This window comes from Saccostrea cucullata, unplaced genomic scaffold, assembly GCF_032062105.1.
Source record: "Saccostrea cucullata isolate Sc308-1 unplaced genomic scaffold, CSIRO_AGI_Scuc_v1 ctg2308, whole genome shotgun sequence".
NCBI classification, from domain to species: Eukaryota; Metazoa; Mollusca; class Bivalvia; order Ostreida; family Ostreidae; genus Saccostrea; species Saccostrea cuccullata.
Window position 1 is genome coordinate 15,771 of NW_026936297.1, and position 21,958 is coordinate 37,728.

At 35.2% G+C, this 21,958-nt stretch overlaps 2 protein-coding genes across 3 annotated transcripts in view; one reads left to right on the plus strand and one right to left on the minus strand.

Moving 5' to 3' along the window:
* LOC134245340 (uncharacterized) overlaps positions 1-21,958 on the minus strand; it is a 55,722-nt gene that overhangs the window by 6,738 nt on the left and 27,026 nt on the right. The window lies entirely within an intron of this gene.
* LOC134245338 (uncharacterized) lies at positions 5,652-16,575 on the plus strand. 2 transcript variants are annotated; one of them, XM_062727636.1, is made up of 4 exons: positions 5,652-6,255; positions 14,634-15,068; positions 15,332-15,547; positions 15,748-16,575. In XM_062727636.1, the coding sequence occupies exons 2-3, from the start codon at positions 14,634-14,636 to the stop codon at positions 15,473-15,475; spliced, it is 579 nt and encodes a 192-aa protein (XP_062583620.1). In that variant the 5' UTR covers positions 5,652-6,255; the 3' UTR covers positions 15,476-15,547; positions 15,748-16,575. The 2 variants fall into 2 exon arrangements, 1 of the variants encoding a protein (XP_062583620.1); XR_009987395.1 differs by lacking the exon at positions 14,634-15,068.

Consider the following 21,958-nt stretch of genomic DNA (forward strand, 5'->3'; position numbering starts at 1 on the left):
TTTAAAGTCATCATTTCGTAAATTCTATGGTCGATACAATGACCTTGTCAGCAAATACAATTTATCATTGAGTCAAATGCTGACTGAGTTTTTCATACCAATTGTTAGTCCATTATTTATACACTGAATTGACGACGGTTTTTTCCGTTATTTCCTGATCATGACAAGGAGCACAATGCGGTTGTGACCGGTCGGAAGGGGATGATCACTCCTCCATGGCACCTGATCCCACTTCTGATGTTTCGGAGGTCCGTGTTTGCTCTGCTCTTATTTTGTATATTGTTTAATGGACGTTGAGATTGAATACTGTTCGTTATCTCCATTTCCTTCCTTTAATCATCTGCCTACTTATGACTGGTCATAGTCTCAAAGCAAAAGTGTTAAATTTTATCTCCGATTAGCCTTTAGTTGTTTAGTTTGTCAGTTTGAAAAATAGGGCTATTTTGATACATGTAACCTATAATGGCTCGGACCTTAGACCTGTTAAGGATTTATCCATAAATATACCAGAGAAAAATTCTAAGATTTGATGGTACACGAGTAGTACAGTTCTGTAGTACGCAGATTTTTTTTCGGAGCCCCCACCCTCCCCCACATTAAAAACCGTTGCTACATACCTCTATCAAACTGTATTTAGATAGCTGAAAAATCAAATTATTTTGCGAGCCTTCATGCACAAAACTAAAGGCTCAAGTGAGCTTTTCTGATCAAAATTTATCCGTTGTCCGTCGTCGTTGTCGTCGTCGTTGTAAACTTTTCACATTTTTCATCTTCTTCTCATGAACCACTGGGCCAGTTTCAACCAAACTTGCTACAAAGTATCCTTGGGTAAAGGGGATTCAAGTTCGTTCAACCACAGGAGTTCGCGTACCTATCAATTATACCGAAATTTTCTGGAAATAAATTTCCCGATCACACCCAATCCCCATGGTACAGAGGTGAGGATATTCAGACCTCACACCTAGGTATGACTATGCCCAGTACATCACAGCATCATAGTATCGCCATGTCATCGACTTGTAGTCCTGCCTATCTCGATACCACAACCTTGGAAGGTTGGAAGGGAGGGGGAGAGGTTAGCACATGTGCATGGTACAGCCAAGCTGGGACAATATACTAGTCAGCCTGTCCCGGCGCACCAGGATAGCAGCATTAATAAACCCACACAGAACACCAGTAGGGCAGCTGCTGTGAGCAAGCCCAGGTACAAGGACCTCAGGTATGATGGTAAGACCAGCTGGAAGGCATTTCTGCATTAGTTTGTGAAGATATCTCGCAGTCAGCTGTGGACTGAAGAGGAATAGCATGACCAGTTCTGTTTTTCCCATGAAGGGGCAGCAAGCGAGTATTATACCCTTCTGTTAGAAACCAGTAACCCTCTCCGCCTAAGTGAGATCTTGCAGAGATTTGAGAAGCGTTTTGGCTCCTCTGCCGCCGATCTCACTCATCAACTTAACTTTCAGTCTGCCAGCCAGAACCCTTGGGAGTCACTACATCAGTTGGCCGACAAAGTCCTGACTTTGGCGACACGAGCCTTCCCCAGTGTGCCCGATGTGCACACTCACGCTATACCTCGGCTATGCTATGGAGCTGAGGACAGAGATGCTGGTATTTACGCACTTGATGACATCCCCGGACAGTGGACGTGGAACACATGCAATACTATCAGCACTCCCGGCGTCACAGGCCTAAGCCATCAAGGGAAATGAGAAAGCTGGATTCTGCTCATGACCTTAAGTAGATTGATCCCGGGAAAATAAATGTTGCTGCTGGGGAGGAGCTTAAAGCCCTCCAGAGGAGGATAGAAAAACTAGAGGAGTTGATAAGGCAGAGGGAAGCTGCCCCCCTTCTGAAACATCAGAGGAGTGGTACCCCGTCATCCAGATGGACGGAGCGGGACCGGAAGCCTGCTGTATGCTTTAGGTGTGGAGAAGTGGGGCACTTCCATAGAGATTATCCCACCAGAGCTGCAGAGAAGACAGTGCCTACTGACGGGCAAAGGGGCGGGACCAGTATGGGAGGACTCCCTGTGGAGACGTTCCCTAGGTCGGATTCCAAGGAGTTGGGGATCAGTGTTTCCCGTTTCTGTGTGCGGCGCCGGCACAAGCGCCGCAGGCTGAAAGATCAATTTGGGATGCAGCCATCACCGGAGCTTTGCTTGGCTGAGGAGGAAGTGGCCACCATGGAAAAGGAAGTGGGGACTGTAACTCCCCACTTCACTCTGGAGTCGTTTGGACCAGCTATGGTTTGTGATAAACCCAAAGACCTGGGGAGGATGGACCCATGTGGTGTTGATCTTATGTCACGAGCAGGCATGGGTAATTCCTGGTCACCCGTGGCAGTGGGATTGAAGGAGCCCTCTATACCCACTGTGCGGTTATGCGGATATAAAGGCTTAATGGTTGGCCTGTGCGTGCAAGGCATGGAGATTACAGCAGTAGTGGATACATGGGCTGAGGTCAGCTTTTTGTCGACCAAATGTATGATAAGCTGGAGCCTAAGCCCCCAATCTTAGAATATGTGACCATGAGACAGGCCGAAGAAAACACCGAGTTTGAAGGATTTATAGTTGGGCCTGTCACTCTGTGTATTGGTCAGCAAGAGCATGAAATGGAACTTTATGTTGCCCAAATACAGGACTCTATGTTGCTGGGCATGGATTTTCTCCGTGCCCGGAAAGCCTAGTTAGACTTGGGGAAAGGCACCCTTACTATGGGGGATGAGGCCATAAAGGTGGAGTTCAGAAGGTCTGGTGGTATTTCAGAGGAAGGAGTGACCTTGACAGAAGGCCAACTAGTTGAGGCAGACAGGCATATGTCTGTTCCCCGTTTAGTTATGGACGTTGGAAGTGTGGCGCCTCTGATCCATCCCGGAAGTACACTAAGTATACCAGGCCAGGGAGTAGAGATGTTTGGAGAGTTCCTCTTGGATTCTGCCATACAGGATATCGGTGTCGAATCACTATCCCTAGGACCAGCCCAACCTTCTCTTAATAAGGTGGCCTATGGTCATCTTTCCTGGGGATTACCGAGTTGTGTGGGTAGGGGCCCATACCCAGAGGTAGAGGTCACCAAGGACCATGTTGCAGAAATGGGGACAGCCCCGTATGATTCAGGCAGTCCCTGGTTGTCTGATGAATCGACACCAGATGAGAAAAGTACTTGTCGCTTGTACAGATCAAGGCGGAGGCGTGGGCGACGCCGGAGGGCAAGTTTGCCCTCCAGAGCCTAATGTGTAAGTTTTGTCAGTTTCTGAGTTGTTATTGGGCCTGGTGACCTTGGCCCACTCGGTGAATGTTATACAGAAGTTGTTAGAGGTTGACTGGGAATTATCCCAGAAATACCACCTGGTAAATTTGTGTAAATCCTTGTAGTGGTTTAGACTGGAGCTTGCTCCGGCACTTGTTATTCTTGGGCAGTTAGTCTGGGTGGGCGTTTACAGCGCCCCAACGATGGAGATGGTTCTGGACCCTCTTTCCTGTGGTAGAATCCAGCCATTCAAAAAACAGGGGGAGTTTAGTATCTGTGCGACTGTCCCGCGGTACGACTTACTGTCTGTTTTACGTCAGACGGCGGGATAGTCGCACTCCCTCTCTTTTACACTTGGATGCCGAGCAGACAGGACGTGTCTAGGACAGCAGCAGAGCGGGAAGTCTACCCGGGCCAGAACCCACTGTGTTTGTATATATGTTGCATGATAATAAATATATTGTAAAGCACACCCCTAGACGGTTACCTTAATGTCAAGGCTGTCGCAAATTAATCTGCAATCGAAAATTATAAAACACAAACCAATCTTTTTGGAAGTGACCATTCTTTATGGCTGTTAATGCATATGATTTCAAACGCATGTTTTGCAGCAGTAGCGTCGACATTTCTCCACAACTTCGCTCAAATATTCGTTGTCCGCTACGCCATGACGTGACGTCACGGGCTACTCCATTTACACAAAAAGGAACAAAACTGCCTGAAATGCTAATCTAGATGATTGAGATCATATGCGAATAGAAACCAGAGACAAGTTAGTAGACATTCAAGAAAATTTAAAACAGGGAGGTACAAGTACTTGTACTCTTATCTAAAAGTAATATCATTATCTCTAGTTAATTGTGTATGCTTCTTTGATTATCAAAATTAAACAAAATTAAGAAATTTTAGGTATATAAATGTAACAAAATTTGACATTGTTTTTTTGGTTCCTTTTGGGTAAATTGACCGCCCATGACGTCACGTCATGGCGTCGCGGACAACGGTTGCACTCCTTGTGTTATTAATATAGGTATTACGTATCTTTTTTATTTACTTAAAATCTCGGCAAAATTGATGGGTACGCGAACTCCTGTGGTTCAACAGAAGGGTCACACACCCTTTTCCAAGGGAAGATAATTATGAATCAGAGAAAAATAAATGGTATTTAAAAAAAAAAAATTCTTCTCAAGAACCACTGGGCCAGGAAAGATGAAACTCATGTGGAATCATCCTTAGGTAGTGTGGATTCAAGTTTGTTCAAATCATGACCCCTGGGAGTAGGGTGGGGCAAAAATGGCCGATCAAATTTTTACATAGGAGTATATAAAAAAATCTTTAAAAATCTTTTTCTCAAGAACCATTGAGACAGAAAAAATAAAACTCATGAGAAATCATCGTCAGGTAGTGTAGATTCAAGTTTGTTCAAATCATGACCCCGGGGGGTAGGGTGAGGCCAAAATGGCCGATCAAAGTTTTACATAGGAATATATTGCAAAAATCTTTCAAAATCTTCTTTTCGAGATCTGCTGGGCCAGGACAGATGGAACTCATGTAAGATCATCCTCAGGAAGTGTAAATTCAAATTTGTTCAAATCATGGCCCCGGGGGTAGGGTGGGTCCAAAATGGCCGATCAAAGTTTTACATAGGAATATATAGGAAAAAATCTCTAAAAATCTTCTTCTCAGGAACCATTGAGACATTAAAGATGAAACTCATGTGAATTATCCTCAGGTAGTAAAGATTCAGATGTGTTCAAATTATGACCCCCGGGGGTAGGGTGGGGCCATAACGGCCGATCAAAGTTTTCCATAGGAGTATATAGGGAAAATCTTTCAAAATCTTCTTCTCAAGAACCACTGGGCCAGGAAAGATGAAACTTTTGTGAATTATCCTCAGGTAGTATAGATTCAGATATACTCAAATCATGACCCTCGGGGGTAGAGTGGGGCCATAATGGCCGTTAAAATTTTAACATAGAAATATATAGGAAAAATCTTTGAAAATCTTCTTTTCAAGTACTTCGAAGCAATGATAAGTGATATTTATTGGAATCAACTTCATGTAGGGTAGATTCTAGTTTGTTCAAATCATGACCCCCTGGGGGGTTAAAATTCAAGCCCCCCTCCCCCCTCAGTTAACCTTTGAGTTCTGATCTGATATGTGCTTTTTCCTAGCTGATGTTCTCAGGTGAGCCCTGTGGTCCCTGGGCCTCTTGTTTGCTCTGGAATATTGTTCATTACCTCCATATTTTTCATTCAGAAGAATTAATAATTGATCTAGCCTAGATGAAAAGTATACATATTCATTAAAAATTACATTTTATATTGACTTAAGCAAAATGTAGAATTTACACTCTTCAATGAATATGAAAAATCTGCTGTCTTGATTTTTTTTAATTATTGAGTCGGCTCGCGAAGCGAGATGATCCTTGTCATTAGCGCCATATCAAGGCGGATTTGCCAAATCACTACCTTCTTTTTGTATTCCTACATCGGTTGCAAAAAATCCTGTGAATTAATACCTTGAAGTCGTAAAAAATAATTTTTTGAGTGAGTTGAATTTTGGATTGTGTTGAAATATTGTTAACAATTCTATATTTAAGTATTTTTAAAACTTTTATTTCGGTATTCAAAAATAAAACATTGTATACACATGACATGAGTATGAATATATGCCGAGTGCACATTTTAAGGGGTTTTCTCAAAGTACATAAAGGTATCACATCTAGAAACCCTGTAAAACTTATACATATCCTGCCTCGGAGTATTTGAAAGTGATTTTGTATGAAAATGGTGAAATGAAAGAGAATATTTAGAATTAATTTGATGAAAATATTCCCCACAGAACCGATTTCTATACTCTCGCTTTAAAATTATTTTACGTACGACTTGATGTTAATATTAAATCACGTGACATTTTCCGCGGGAAGCTGTACATGTAAACAGACAACAATCAACGGAAGCAGAGTTTGTGGAGACAATCACTGAATCAGCAAGAGTTGCAAGAGTAAGTCATTGTTTTTGTTTAATTATCTCTTGTGTCTTGTGCAAATTATTGTATTTAGTATTGATTGACAACGGTTGTTAATTCAATTGTTTGCTATTCCTGCACCTCGCTTTAATGTATACACTGTAGTACAAAACCTGATACGTTTATAATACGTACCTAACGCTCACTTAAATAACTCGGTGTGCTGCGGAAATTAAAATTTTTAGAGTAAACATATTTAGGTGATGAATTTCATACGATGCGCATAACTTTTTGCATAATTTAAGGTCGTATACAGCCGCTGTTTTTGTGTTATGTTTTGTAAGTTTTAACTCTCAACTCTCAGAAGTGAAAGTAGTTCCGGTTCATTGCACACGATTCTCTTTGGAGAAGCATCTTGGAGATTGTCTTGGAGATAAGGATGTTTACAGAGTCTACAAAAATAATCTTGACAATTGACTTTGGAGTACTTGACTTAGGAGTTTAAACTTGGAGACAGAGAATAAATATCAACTTCTTGGATACAAAACAATTGAGACCATTTTGTATTATTGAAAATTTTTGTTGTCATTTGAAAATCTATAACTTTTCTGACTAAATAAAAAAAAAAATGGGTGTAGATTTAAATACATGGAGATGTAGAATTGGATGTCATTTCGGGATCCATAATTCCACCAACAAATTGATCCATTCTTCTCAGTTAATGAAAACAAATTTGGTTGAGTTTCAATGTTCACAAGTATTTATTGCTCTGTGCCATCCTTTTAGTACTGTGTGGTGATGTAGAAGAAAATCCTGGCCCCACTTCTACAATATTTCCCTTGCAGGGTAATTTGCATCAAGGGCAAGATATATTTAGTGATGATTCACGTGGAAGACAATGTGTACCTTGTTGTTTGAGTTTTTTCCTTCAATTTATGTTGAAACCATTGAGTGAGAATGTGTGGCATGCCTCTGATTTAGATAGGGTATTGTATATTGGAGATTACATCTACAAATCCTCGAAAAACATAATGGAATCTCAACATGAATATTTATTGCTAACTGATGTTCCAAAATATATCTGTTTTAAAGAAAAGGCATCGTCATGGAGTGTCAGAAAAACATATTTTGGAAACATATCAAATAATTACAATGGAGACTATCCTTTAATGCGATTAGAATTTGCTTTAATGGCATCATTATCTATTGACAAATATGCTGTGTTCATTTGCAAAGGCAATGCTATTGGTATCTTGCATTTTAGGGAAGAATTTTTAGTTTTTGATTCTCATAGTAGAAATGATCAAGGTCTTTGTAGCAGTAACGGAACAAGTGTAATTATCAAGAAAAACAACGTAGCGGAACTAAGTGCACATATAAGGTCACGATTTATGTCATTAACATCACATGAAGATTCCTTAAATGAACAATTTGAGCTCCATGGACTTAACTTGATAGAAATTTCAGCATCATCTGTAGCCAGATATAAACGCAAAGGAATAAAAGTTTGTAATGTACCAAATGATTTGGATAATTCAAGAAAGTTATTAACCTTTTCCTCAGGTGGTAACACAAGTCAATGTGTAAACACTGAACAAGCAAAAATCCCTTTGATAGATTTACCATTTCTTGTTCCCGATGATTCCCAGAATTGTAGAAAAAGAACATTGAATACGACAAGCACAAGTACAAGTGTTTCTCAACCAAAGAAAAAAAGGCTTGGTGATCCACACTCTGACATTGTAGTTGAATTTCATAAGATGGTTTCAAAAGGACCTGAATATGTGTGTACTTCTTGCAGTCAAGTATTTTTCAGACATTCTGTGATCTACATGAACAGAGATAACTACAAAGAAAATTTGACTGCACAGTGTATTAAGGGTACTAAAAGTGTTTGTAATAAAGAGTACATTTGTAATCATTTTCATGGGTATATGAAAAAAAATAAAGTTCCACCATGTTCTATTGGTAATCAAATACAATTTCCTATAAGCCCCATTGAATTGCAAGAACTTACACAATTAGAACAACTCCTTATATCTCCGAGAATCCCTTTCATGAAAATCAAAGAATTACCCAGGGGTGGACAATTGGGGCTTAAGGGAAATGTTGTAAATGTTCCTGCAGATGTAAACAAAACTGTTAAATTAATTCCAAGAAACATGAGTGAAAGTGAAACAATTCCTGTCAAATTTAGAAGGAGTTTAAATTTCAAAAGTTACATAGCTTTTGAACAAGTACGTCCTGAGAAAATAATAAAAGCTGCTAAATGGTTAGTATCTCATAGCAAATTGTTTCAGAATGAGGGTATTTTGGTAAATGAACAATGGTCACCAGTCTCACAATATGATGACAAAATTTCTCAGGAAAATGTGCATAATGATAATGGTCAAAATAAAGGGCTAATAACGGAGACTGATACCCTTGAAGATGATGATACACAGGACTGTGCTGGAAATTGTGACACTCTTTTACATCCTGCAGACTTCAGGGAGTTTAATAGGATACTTAGTATCGCTCCAGCAGAGGGAAATCATCCATTAAGCATGTTTCAAGACAGGTTTTCTGAGTTTCTCTGTTTTCCAACAATATATTGCGGACAGCCAAGAGAAGACAATAATAAAAGCGAAACTCCTTTGCATTACAACACTATCTGTAAATGGGAACTTAGAAATATTGATAGAAGGGTAGCACAGAATGTAACAAATATTTTTTACAAGCTAAAAAAAGTTCAGATTAAACAAATTGCTGATAAAGTATCATTGGCAATGAGAAAATGTAAACTTAAGGATAGGAAAGTTACTGACGCTGAAGTGCTGTCTTATGATTCTGTAAACCAAATTCTGAAGTTGAATGAGGGTTACAAAGTACTAAGGACTCTTCGAGGATCACCACCATACTGGGAGCGCGCAAAAAAGGATATCTTTGCAATGATCCGACAACTTGGAATTCAAACATGGTTTTGCTCTTTTTCCTCTGCTGAAACTAAATGGTTACCACTTCTTCATTGTCTTGGTCTTTTGATAGTTAAAAAGAATTACTCAGATACAGAATTATTGAATATGCCATGGACAGCGAAATGCAAGCTTATTCAGTCAGACCCCATAACATGTTCTAGGTATTTTAACCACAAAGTCCAAATATTTCTCAATGATGTTTTATGTAATAAGACCCAACCAGTTGGTAAAATCAAGGACTATTTCTATCGTGTCGAGTTTCAGCAAAGGGGTTCTCCCCATATACATATGCTGGTATGGGTAAATGATGCTCCTTCAATTTCTAAACATAGTGCTGAGGAAGTTGCTGATTTTGTTAACTTATACATCACATGCAAGAAAAATAACAACATAGCAGAACTGGTGAATTATCAAACACATAGACATGCTCATACCTGTAGGAAGAAGAATCAGGCAATTTGTCGATTTGGGTTTCCATTGCCACCTTTGGACAAGACAATGATTTTGCATGGACTGGGGAAAGAAACAGAAAACTATGAAAAAGCTAGAGAAGATTTTAAAAGTATTGAATCGGCACTTGAAGAGATGAAATTGGGAACAGATGTTGTGATGGATTTTCATGAGTTTTTGCTGTCTTTGAATTTATCTTATAAGGAATATGTGCTTGCTTTAAGGTCAGATATAAAGGAAGGTCAAGCCAAGGTTTTTTTGCAAAGGAATACATCAGAAATAAGAGTAAATAATTACAATGAAACTTTGCTTAAATGTTGGGAAGCAAATATAGATATCCAGTATATTCTTGATCCCTATGCATGTGCAGCATACATTGTATCTTACATATCAAAGGGACAAAGAGGAATGTCAAATTTACTACGACGTGCATGTGAGGAAGCAAGAGATCATGAAAGCGACATCAGACATCAGGTTAGGAAGGTTGGTAATGCATTTCTGAGTCATGTTGAAGTTGGTGCACAAGAAGCAGCATATATACTATTACAAATGCCTCTGAGGAAAGCCACAAGAGAGTTCACATTTATGAATACCAATGTTGAAAGTGAGAGAGTTGTGTTGATTAAATCAAACTCGGTTTTGAATGACATGCCCAAAAACTCGACATCTATTGAGGCAGATAATAATATCAAAAAATACCAAAGACGACCATCTACAATGGAAAAGTACTGTTTAGCAGAATATGTAGCATTTTTCAATATTCAGTTCCCAAAGAAAGAAGATGAATATTATAAAAGAAATGATGCAGAAGCAATGTCTTTTGAGTTACCAGAAGATAATTATGAGTTGGACACAGTTGATGACCCTGATGACATTGAAGGCAATGAGTTAAATGAAGAGAACAGTCTTGGAGATGCAAATCGCATGGTTTTAAGTGAACGTGAAGTCCATTTTGCAAGGGATGGTTCTATCTTAAAAAGAAGGAGAATTCCACGCATAATATATTCTTTTGGATTTAATAAAGATCATGATCAAGAGAATTATTACAGGGAATTATTAATGCTTTATATTCCATGGAGAAAGGAGAATGCAATCAATAAAGACTGTAATTCATATAAAGAAAGATACCATTTATGTCAAAGTGTCATAGAGCAAATCAGGGAAAAATTTGTACATTCAAATGCAATAAATATCTCTAAGCTTGAATCAGAAGTACGGGCAGACTATGAGAATGCTTTTCCTGTAACAGAGCTCCAGCACAATGATGAACTAGATACGCATGATGGAACACAAAATTCAGAGGAATTTGGTTGTTTTAACCCAGGTCCTAATGTTGAACAAAACTATGATTTAGGAGTAGAATTTGGAATTGGTAGAAGACAGTTACCTAATAATGATGAACAACTTTCAGGAGAAACGTTGGATAATGAGTACACAAAGATAATTCAATCCTTAAATAAAAAACAGAAGGAATATTTTTACCATGTTCTTCATTATATTAAGACTGAGAAACAACCTATTTACAACTTCTTGTCAGGAGGAGCAGGAGTTGGAAAAAGTGTCCTTTTGAAAGCTCTTTATCAAGCTTTGTTGAAGTTCTACTCTCATAAACCAGGTGAAAACCCAGATAATTGTCAAGTTTTGGTTTGTGCTCCAACAGGAAAAGCAGCTTACAATGTAGGGTGACTTACTGTTCATTCTGCCTTTAATATACCAGCTGACCAAGGTTTTAAATTCAAACTATTAGATATGCAACAATTGTGTACATACCAGACAAAATACAAATATCTAAAAGTAATATTTATTGACGAAATCTCAATGGTAGGAAAGAGAATGTTTAATTTCATCAATCTAAGACTGCAGGAAATCATGGGAAGTACCAAACCATTTGGAGGAGTTTCAATAATAGCTTTTGGAGATTTATTCCAGTTGAAACCTGTAATGGATTCATGGGTATTTGCCACAGGGTATAATACTGGTGGTGAACTCGAAATTTTAGGTCCTAACTTGTGGAAAGATTTGTTTTCGTTTTTTGAACTCACCAAAATAATGAGACAAAAGGATGATCTTAGATTTTCATAGTTGTTAAACAGACTTCGAGAGGGTAATCAGATTCCTGATGATATTGAACTTCTGAAAGAAAGAGTGATATCATGTGACAATGAAAGCACATTAAAAGTACCATATTTATTTACAAAGAAAAAGCAGGTAGCACATTACAATGGACAAGTTTTTGATGAGTCAAGTCCAAGCAAAAAGACTGTTGTAGAAGCTATTGATTCAATTTCTGGGGAAATGTCGCCACAAATGAAGAAAAAATATTGTCAAAAATACCACTTGATGCATCAAAAACTAAAGGATTGTCAAAGTATTTACATCTTGCAGAGGACTTGCCAGCAGAATTATGCATCAATATTGACATAAGAGATGGACTTACAAATGGAACACCTTGCACTGTAAAAAGTTGGACTTTAGGGTTGATGGATTTAATAGATGTAGCATTGTTTGGGTTTTGTTTAACAGTGGCGATATTGGAAAGAATTGTAGAAGGCAATATTCACACTTGTATAATGACTCCATTTTATTGTCTTTGACACCAATTCTTGAAATTACAAGAAAATTTCAGTATAATTATTATAACTCATTCCAAATTACTAGAAGACAATTTCCACTCACATTGGCTTCTGCTGAACAATCCATAAAGCCCAAGGTGGTACACTTTCCAGTGCTGTTATTCATCTAGCCCCCCCCCCCCCCCCCCCAAATAGAGCACATGTACTATGTAAGCTTAAGTAGAGTTCAAAATTTGTCGTCACTTTACTTGCTTGATTTTTCTGAAGAAAACATAAACGTTTCTAGTGCTGTTGAAGAAGAAATGTGTAGATTAAGAAATCATGCAAAAATAACTTTTTCAATCCCTTTACTATACAATATCAAAGGATTTAAAATTATTCATCATAATACAAGATCCTTACATAAGCACATTGCTGATCTTAAAAATGACTTCATTTTAAAAGGTGCAGATATACTGGGATTGTCTGAAACACGTTTAAAGAAAGAGGAAAGTTCAGCATTATATGACATCTCTGATTACAAATTGTTCCGATGTGATGACAGAGGGGGTAATGCTGAAGAAAGGCCATACCATGGAATAGCCATTTATCACAAACCTTCAATGGTGTTCAAAATTTTGTCAAATTCTGGGGTAGAAATAATTTGTGGGAATGTTGTTTTCAAGGGAAGTTCTTTGCATCTGTGTTTCCTCTACTGTCCTCCAAAAGATGCCACCTTGAAGACATATAAAAAAAATCTTTGAAGAGTTGTTCCATAAATGTGGGAAGTTCAAAGATCCCATAATTATCATGGGTGATTTTAATAGAAATCTGAATGATGATAGGTCTTTAGTTGAATATTTGAATAAAAAATATTCATTTAGGCAGCTTATACAGGAGAATACTACAGATTATGATACTTTATTAGAACAAATTTATACAAACATAAACCCTGAATATATATTGGGTGTGGGTACTTTGGAAACATATTATTCTGACCATAAGCCCATTTATATAAATCTTTCTCAATGATAAATTTTTATGGCATCCAGTTTGCTCAATCGTCATCTAGCAATCAGTCAGGTTTACGCGACTGTATACATGTGTCAGTGGATGCATCCGCAATAGAAAATATCAACAGCTGTAAACCAATTTGTTTTAAAACGTTCAAAATGAATAATAGCTTGAATATAAAATTACATCAATTGTATCTTCAGTTAATACTACTACAAAACAACAATATTATGTTTAAATTTTACGTAAGAAAAACCTTATGGTTGTTGCGGATGAATTTCTACAGAGAGGGTGCGTCGAATGATATGAATCACATTTTGGGACCGATTACTGTGATACACACAATCTTAAAGACAGTAAAATGTTTACAAAATAAATACGAATGCAACAAGACTATAAAGATTGAATTTCTTAATCTTAGCTTTTTACGATCTACAATCCAATTTTATCCGAACAACCGACGATATTGACCAGTAATGCCAGTATTACTGTATTTATCCATTTCCTCCAATTGTTTACTGCGCCCTATCTTAAGTCGATCGTACTTGTAACATTAGAGTCATGCTTGTGGTTATGATGCAATCACTATACAGCAGAACAACGCTCTCACAATGGCAATTAATTAAAATAATTTATGAAACCCTTCATAGGTCTTCGATTGACTGAAAAGAAATTAGATTGATATAGAGCATAGACATTTCTGACGATGTCTGGTCAATTCGAACCCTGACTCATTCGGACCAGGACATTAGGCTATAAAGCCCTAGACTGTATTTGTGTTAAGACTATTCCTTTTAAATTTCATTATTATGTTACAGGAGTCACTCACTTGACCTATCTGCTGATCTTTTGAAATTGTTTTCCTTGTTCGACGCCATTGAAGCCTTTCAGGCTTTTGATTTTACTGTTTTCCTAAAATTTCTGCAGTGCACATTTTCAAAAAAGTATTAAAAAATTATCAAAAGAGTGTTACAATTTTCGGATTCCCACAATAATTATGAGTGATTTCAATATCTGTCAAAAAACTTTAAGTGATTTTGTTTACAAGAAGTATTTGTGAAAGCAGCTTATCAGTGAATGCACAACAGATTATAATTCATTGATAGAGCATATATATACCAATTTAAATGCTGAAAGCTTCTCAAAAAACAGGGACCTTGGAATCATACTACTCTGACCACAAACCAATTTATATTAATTAAGTGTAAAGTCAGAAACATTGGAAAAATTTTAGGTCTTTTCAATCAATCACTGAGACATTTTATTGCTCTCGTATAATCATTGTAATTTTGATATTTCTTAATTTCGGGTATGTGTTCCTAGTGATGCAAATTAATTATATTATAATAAGTTAATGTTTTGATATAATGTATCATTGTATATATGTTTTATTATGAGAAATTATATCATATTCATCAAAAATTCTGTTTTGTCATTTCAGATGCCTACACTGGAAGGATTGTTTAGGAGCAAAAGAGAAGGTCCATATGTGGCCCCTGTATTTGTGAAAGTCTGTGCTGTTGCTGAAGAGAAAACGTATACAAACGCTAATGATGAGGAAAAGAAATATGTGATAATGGGAATTGCAGACAAGACAATGAGTGCAAAGTGCATCCTCTACGACATGTCGAAACTGAAAGACCCAATAGAGGGAAATTCTGTTATGTTACTGAACGTCATTGTGAAGGACGGTAACAGTCTCACCTTGACGTCCAAGTCAAGAGTCTCCAAAATTGGAGACGTGGAAGTTTCTGCTCAGAAAGAAACTGCAGCAAGGGAAATCGCTTTTCCACCGAAGGCAGCAGAAGTTCCTCTAAGAAACGTTGAAAAGTCACCAAATAAAGAAATGTTTTCTGTTAGAGGACAGATAGTAGCTGTAAGTATTGTTTCTTCTCTAAGACTCCTTACCATTTAATTATTACCATTTCAAACATTTTTTTTTTTAAGATATTTTTTAATAAGATTGGGGATGATGCTTTAGAATGTTGCAATTATATGATAGAGTTATTCAAAATATTAATGTCAATTTGTTTCTGTTTAACATGGTATAGTAGAGGGCCCCTCACCCCCCCCCCCCACCCCCCACCCCCTCCCAGATAATACAGTTTCCTTATTTTGAATGTTATTGATGCTTTTTAGGAAGAAATTGCCAGAACTGTTTCTGTGAATGGCAGGGACACAAAGGTTAAAGGTGTCACCATCAAGGATGATACAGGGAAGTGCAAAGTCTCTCTGCGGCGTGACCTGGCATCCTCAAAAATTGGCATCGGACAACATGTTTAAATATCTGATGTAGTTGTCCAAACCTACAATAATGAAAAATCTGTGTCCACCACCAGTCGCTCTATAATTGAAGTAAGTGTGATATTGTATTTAAAGTGCTTAGTTTAAACATAATATTTAAACTACAGGTCATAAAAATTCTTTAATTAAAAGATAAACCCCAGCTTCCTTGTTCAAGTTTCTTGTGACATCCAATTTATCTTTCCTCTTGTTGCATTTTTTTTTTATTCATTTCAATAGATATCATTGTTTTTGGTTCTTTAATTTCTAAGAAAGTACAGGCACCTACATCAACAACTTTGAACCAAGACATAATAGCCTTCAACATTGAATATGCTTCCTATCTATCAGTTGTTGTTGATGATGGAGAGCTATACCCTGCTTACAGAGTACAATCCAGTGCAATGGCCAAATTCCTGCAGTGTGACATCAAGAAAGTGGAAGAAAACCTAGCAAGCAAATTGCCCTTTCGAGCATCCATGAGCCTTGAGAATGGTGAAATTATCAACTTACAGTAAATTTTGGACACATCTGATCAAACCCTATTAACTGTCCTTGATAATACATGTATTCTTACTACTCCATTTAGAATCCATGTGAAAAGAAATAAGGTTTTCCAAAATGTAAATTTAAAAATAATTGTTTTTTAAGGAGAGACAAACCAAAAAGATTGTTTGGTTCATTTCTTTCCGAGATATTTTTGAACAAATGTGCAAGGCCTTTTCAGATTTTCAAATAATTTTAAAACCTAGACTTTGTGTATTCATAAAGTGAGTCAGCTTTGGGGTTAAATTGTTTTTTCAATACATTAGATCAAAACTTTGTTTGTTTTTCATTTTTTCCACTTAGCTGTTTATGTCTTGCTTTTATACTTAGAATAGGTTACAACTAAAACTGAGATTGAGTACTTATTTGTTACTTAAATGTGCATTTCTGTTTCACAGACAAAATGTTTCAAAGTTTTATGTATTATAGAACAATGGGAAAATCTAAAAAGGACTTTACTTAATATGCAGAAGGGTTTTGTAAAATTTGTGCATGAAGCAAGATATCTTTTTTCCATACCTAGTCAGTATCCACAGTGTCAAATACTCTTACATTCTAGTCAAGTTTTGTTTTGAGGACACTCGCACCAATTTTCACAAGGTTATGCCCCTTGGAATAGAAATATTGCATTGATTTGATTTATACATGTATATATACATACATGTTTTCTACTTCTTGTGATTATGTTGGTAGAAAGAATACTTTTTTTTACAATACATACATACCCTTAATAGTGCATGACTAAGAGGCTTTGTATACTGAGTATTTTGTGTGTATGTCCTTGGTTTTTTTTTCTCACTTTTGACTTTTAAATACATTTTTACATATGTTTATGTTGTATTCAGTGACAACATTCACCCTATTCTATCCAGAATTTTCATCCCCTCTGATGTACCTGTAGAACTCATTTTCTTATTATCTTTTATTTGACTTTTAAACATAAAAACACTTTGCAATTTTCAAATACCTGTGTCAACTTTGTCCAGGAATGTTGTTAATTTTTTACCAGTAAATAGCCAGTTAATTCTCTGGGGAATAATTGTTCATGGGGAATAGTCTCATATATTTTCTTATTTTTTTTCTCAGCAGAAGTGCATGTAGAGTCATGGGTTTCTTAAATTTCTCTGATGTTTGTGTTTTTTTTTTTTTTTTTTTTTTTTTTGTAAATAGAATATTTTGCAAGTATCAGAATGTACCTTTTATGTGTCGGAGATGGATGTATTTCTAGTTTTAGTGATTATCTTTGCTGATTGAACATTTCTGGCATCTAAAACATATAATTAAAAAAGACGGAATGCCTTCCCAGTGCATGAACATTGCACTTTGTATGATTTTTAACTATTTTCTTTGCTCTTTTTCCACTATTGAGTACATTTTTGCATGACAAGAATTACCTTTTTTGACCAGAAATTTGTAACCAGTAGAACTGTCTTTCTTCATTGTTTGTAATTTGACTTTTAAACACTTAAAATTTTATACAATTCACAAATGTTTTGTAATTTTAATTTAAAAGATATCTCTTCCTGTTCGTTCTAACAGTTTCCTTGCATTTTTTAGTAATCTCCATGTATGTTTCAAGTCTTAGATTAGGTAATCTTTGTTAAATAAATTTTGTTCTTACAACAAAGTTTGTTTTCCAATTTATTTATATTTCTTTAATAATTTCCTTTTGTTCAAACTGATGTTTCAATATGGATATTTTAGAAGTTTTGTTTAGCTGAATAAAAATACCACCAGACAATGATGCAATTATAGTTTAAACCTGCCAATGTTCAAAGTAATTGCCTAAATTGTAATTCAGATCATAGCAACTGCTAATATTTATGACCTCCTTCGAAGAAGGGTGGGAATATTGCTTTGCTGCTGCCTGCTGTCTGTCTGTCAGCCTGTCGGCCCATTTAATTTCCATTCATTTTCTTAACAACAACTGCACATACTGTAGTGAAATTTGGTATACAGATTCTTTAATGAGTATCTAGGTCAAGTTTTGTTTTGAGGACACTCGCACCAATTTTCACAAGGTTATGCCCCTTGGAATAGAAATATTCCAATTATTTGCAGTCTCCATTCATTTTCTTTGCAGAGGTAGCACATATTGAAAAGATATTAAGTATACATATTTATCAGCTAAATATCTAATTTAATGCCCTGTTCACACGAAGAGTTTAATTCGATTGATTGATTGATTGATTGATTGTATATTGTTTAACGTCCCTCTCGAGAATTTTTCACTCATATGGAGACGTAGTTTAATTCGAATTAAACGTAAAGTTACTGCGAATTAGCTGTGCTTAGCGTTCACACGGAGAATTTAATGCAAATTAGTTTAATTCGAATTAATACTGCGCATTAAATTACTTTGCGTTTGCTCCATGTGAACGCTAAGCGAAGCTAATTCGAATTAAATTTTGATGCATGCGTAAGGCCAAAATTAAGTTACAGGACACTTATTGGTGGTAAGTTTTCGGTATTTGTGCTATATTTCGTTCAAAAATTGAGTGAAAGTATGTTAATCACTAAAATCAATGAATACCTGCAGCCACTACATGTTGTATCAAAGGATAGATCTGCATACATGACGTAATTTACAATTAAGGTCATAATAGACTTACTGAAGCCTGACTGTAGAAGAAAAAATTAAGTCGCATTAGTTTACTTCGCATTAGCTGTTGTGTGAACGCAATTTAATTTGCATTAGTTTGATTCGCATTAGTTTACGTCGCATTAATTTTAATGCAAATTAAACTCTCCGTGTGAACAGGGCATGAGTTTTATTTTGGGTTTGATTGGATCATTTTGTCAGAGTTATTCCCCTTGGATTTGGAAAAATTCTAATTATCTAGTTTCCATTGGATTGGACACAAGTTGCACAAACTTGTGCAGTTCTCTCCTTAAAGACATTGAACAGCTAATGAAGAGCGAGTCAACTCTCAGGCCCTTCAGGCCTTTGATTTATATCAGGTATGTGTATAAAGACCACCTCTTCTATCGAAGATAATAAGCAAACTGTATTATGTTAAAAATCGAATTATTGTTGCAACAATTTTTTCCCTTATTTTTAATTTTACATAATGATAATGTTTACTCTTGATTACCTGGTTAATGTTCGTCATGAAAATGATTATCTTGTAAGATGACATTGCCATTATCGATGATAGACTTAAATATAGTTTATGCTCAAGAGTTCTATTTCTCATTTATGTCATAATAATACATGCATATGTTCATAATATTTCCTGCTTCAAAGGGATGCTTCGCTTGGCTGTGCTTTTTTTAATTTTCTTATTTTGTTTTTTTTGAAGTATTTGTTCTAATTATACTTCCAACTTAAAATCCAGAACCCATAATATTTATGATATTCCGACGCCAGTTGAAGGTTCGGGGTTCCGTATATTTAAGACCTTATAATTGTTATCCGTAAAAGGATATACACTCCGTTTTCTAAGTATTCTATTTTTAAAATCCCCGTCAGCTTAAATGATTTACATGCCTACGTTTTCTGTCTTATCTTATGCTGTAATTTAAAGGATCTAATTTTTACATTGGCATAGAGACATATCCAATTCCTGCTTAGGTAACATAAAATCTTCATATAGTTTTTCCCCTTCTGTTCCCTTATCAAGGAAAAGTCAGATGTTCATAATTAAATAGCACATGCAAATTGTCGCGAGAGAGAGAGAGAGAGAGAGAGAGAGAGAGAGAGTTCCATTATAATGTATTGAATGTATCATTTGATGATTTTATACTTGCTAAACATTGGTGATCTTAATGATTCATATTGATATATGCAAGTCATACATATAAATTTCGCACAAAACAGACGTTAATTAAGGAAATTTCTTATAAATTCGTAGTTAATAGGGATGACAATTTGTAATTGGTTAACCAATTCCTCTGTTCGAATGATGTTGGTTACAAAATCTGTACTCGGTTAAAACAAAAATCTAACATATGCAAATTTGAACAACTCAATTTTCATAAAAAATAATCCATTTTGATAAAAGAAATTTCTGCACAATAAATTAGCATTTTCTCATTCCAAGTTTACTAAGAAGGAAAAAGTTTAACTATGTAAAAATGTATTATGGTTCTTATGATACTGTGTAATCACTAACTTCATTGTTTTTATAGAAAGCAACGAATTGGTAACCACCACGAAATATCAACTTTGATATTTGTATTATTGCTAAAAAAAAATCAAATTCCCTCAGAACAATATTTTCCCTCAAACTAAAACAATTGACCCCACAAAAATGTAATTTTTAAGTAAAAGAAAAAAATTAGCAAATAAGACAATGGACACTTACACGTTCAAAAACGTTGATTTCCATGCGCTTGCTACAGGAGAAAATCAGTATGGCGTTATCTTGAAAAGAATTTTTTTTTGTAAACTTAGCAAATATTCATCAGCAAATCTTATTTCAAAATGCCAAGTATATACTTACAATTGTATTCAGGATTAATAGTCAGTGCAGAATGTATAATTATACCAACTGCATATAATATCTATATTGAGCATGTAGTTTCCTGTCAGAATAGATATTCCTTTATTATTTCCGTAACCTACTTAATATGACTTCTTTCCATTGGTTATTCAGATAAATAAGCCATGTACATTGGTATATTATTGTGTCACGGGGGATAATCAGTGTTTCAAAATCCTTTTCCAAGGTAAGATGTACTTAAGATTTAATTTTAAAAATCAACGTATCAATTATAAAAAGAATGATAACCTATTTCTCTGATACGGAAGCGTATTAGTGCCACTTGCACACTTTACTTACACTTTAATCTGTAAATTTTAAACTTTAATCTGTAAATTTTACACGTTAATCTGTAAATTTTACAGTTTAAAGTGTAAAATTTACACATTAATCTGTAAAATTTACACATTAATCTGTAAATTTTACACATTAATCTTTAAATTTTACAGATTAATCTGTAGAATTTACACTTTAATCTGTAAAATTTACACTTCAATCTGTAAATTTATACTTAAATCTGTAAAATTTACACTTCAATCTGTAAATTTTACACTTTAAAGTGTAAATTTTATACTTTAATCTGTAAGATTTACACTTAAATCTGTAAAATTCACACTTTAATCTCTAAATTTTACACTTTAAAGTGTAAATTTTACACATTAATCTGTAAAATGTATACATTAATCTGTAAATTTTACACTTTAATCTGTAAATTAAACACTTTAATCTGTAAATTTTACACTTTAATCTGTAAATTTTACACTTTAATCTGTAAATTTTACACTTTAATCTGTAAATTTTACACTTTAATCTGTAAAATGTATACATTAATCTGTAAATTTTACACTTTAATCTGTAAATTAAACACTTTAATCTGTAAATTTTACACTTTAATCTGTAAATTTTACACTTTAAAGTGTAAATTTTACACATTAATCTGTAAAATGTACACATTAATCAGTAAATTTTACACTTTAATCTGTAAATTTTACACTTTAATCTGTAAAATTTACACTTTATTTGTTTATTCACATAGTCAATTTAGCATCTTCACACATCCTCAGTAACACATTTTTAAGCCAACAGACCATGTTTCGTGCATGATAAGATTAAAGTGTAAATTTTACAGATTAAAGTGTAAATTTTACAGATTTAAGTGTAAAATTTACAGATTAAAGTGTAAAATTTACACTTTAAAGTGTAAAATTTACACTTTAAAGTGTAAAATGTACAGATTAATGTGTAAATTTTACAGATTAAAGTGTAGAAATTAAAAAAAAGTAAAATGTGCAAGTGGCACTAATACGCTTCCGTACTCTCACCGATAAACAATAAAATCGGAACGTTTATCTGGATTTAAAACACAGGTTTAATGTTGCACAACAGAATTAAATTCTGCTATATACATGTAAATTCTTACCAAAAATGCACAAGTTTAGTAGATGTAATTAAT

Excerpts from the sequence above, each read along its gene's own strand:
- LOC134245338 (XM_062727636.1), top strand. The coding sequence starts at position 14,634 with ATGCCTACACTGGAAGGATTGTTTAGGAGCAAAAGAGAAGGTCCATAT. Across the intron at positions 15,069-15,331 it reads TTAGAGGACAGATAGTAGCT|GAAGAAATTGCCAGAACTGT; the intron begins GTAAGTATTGTT and ends GATGCTTTTTAG.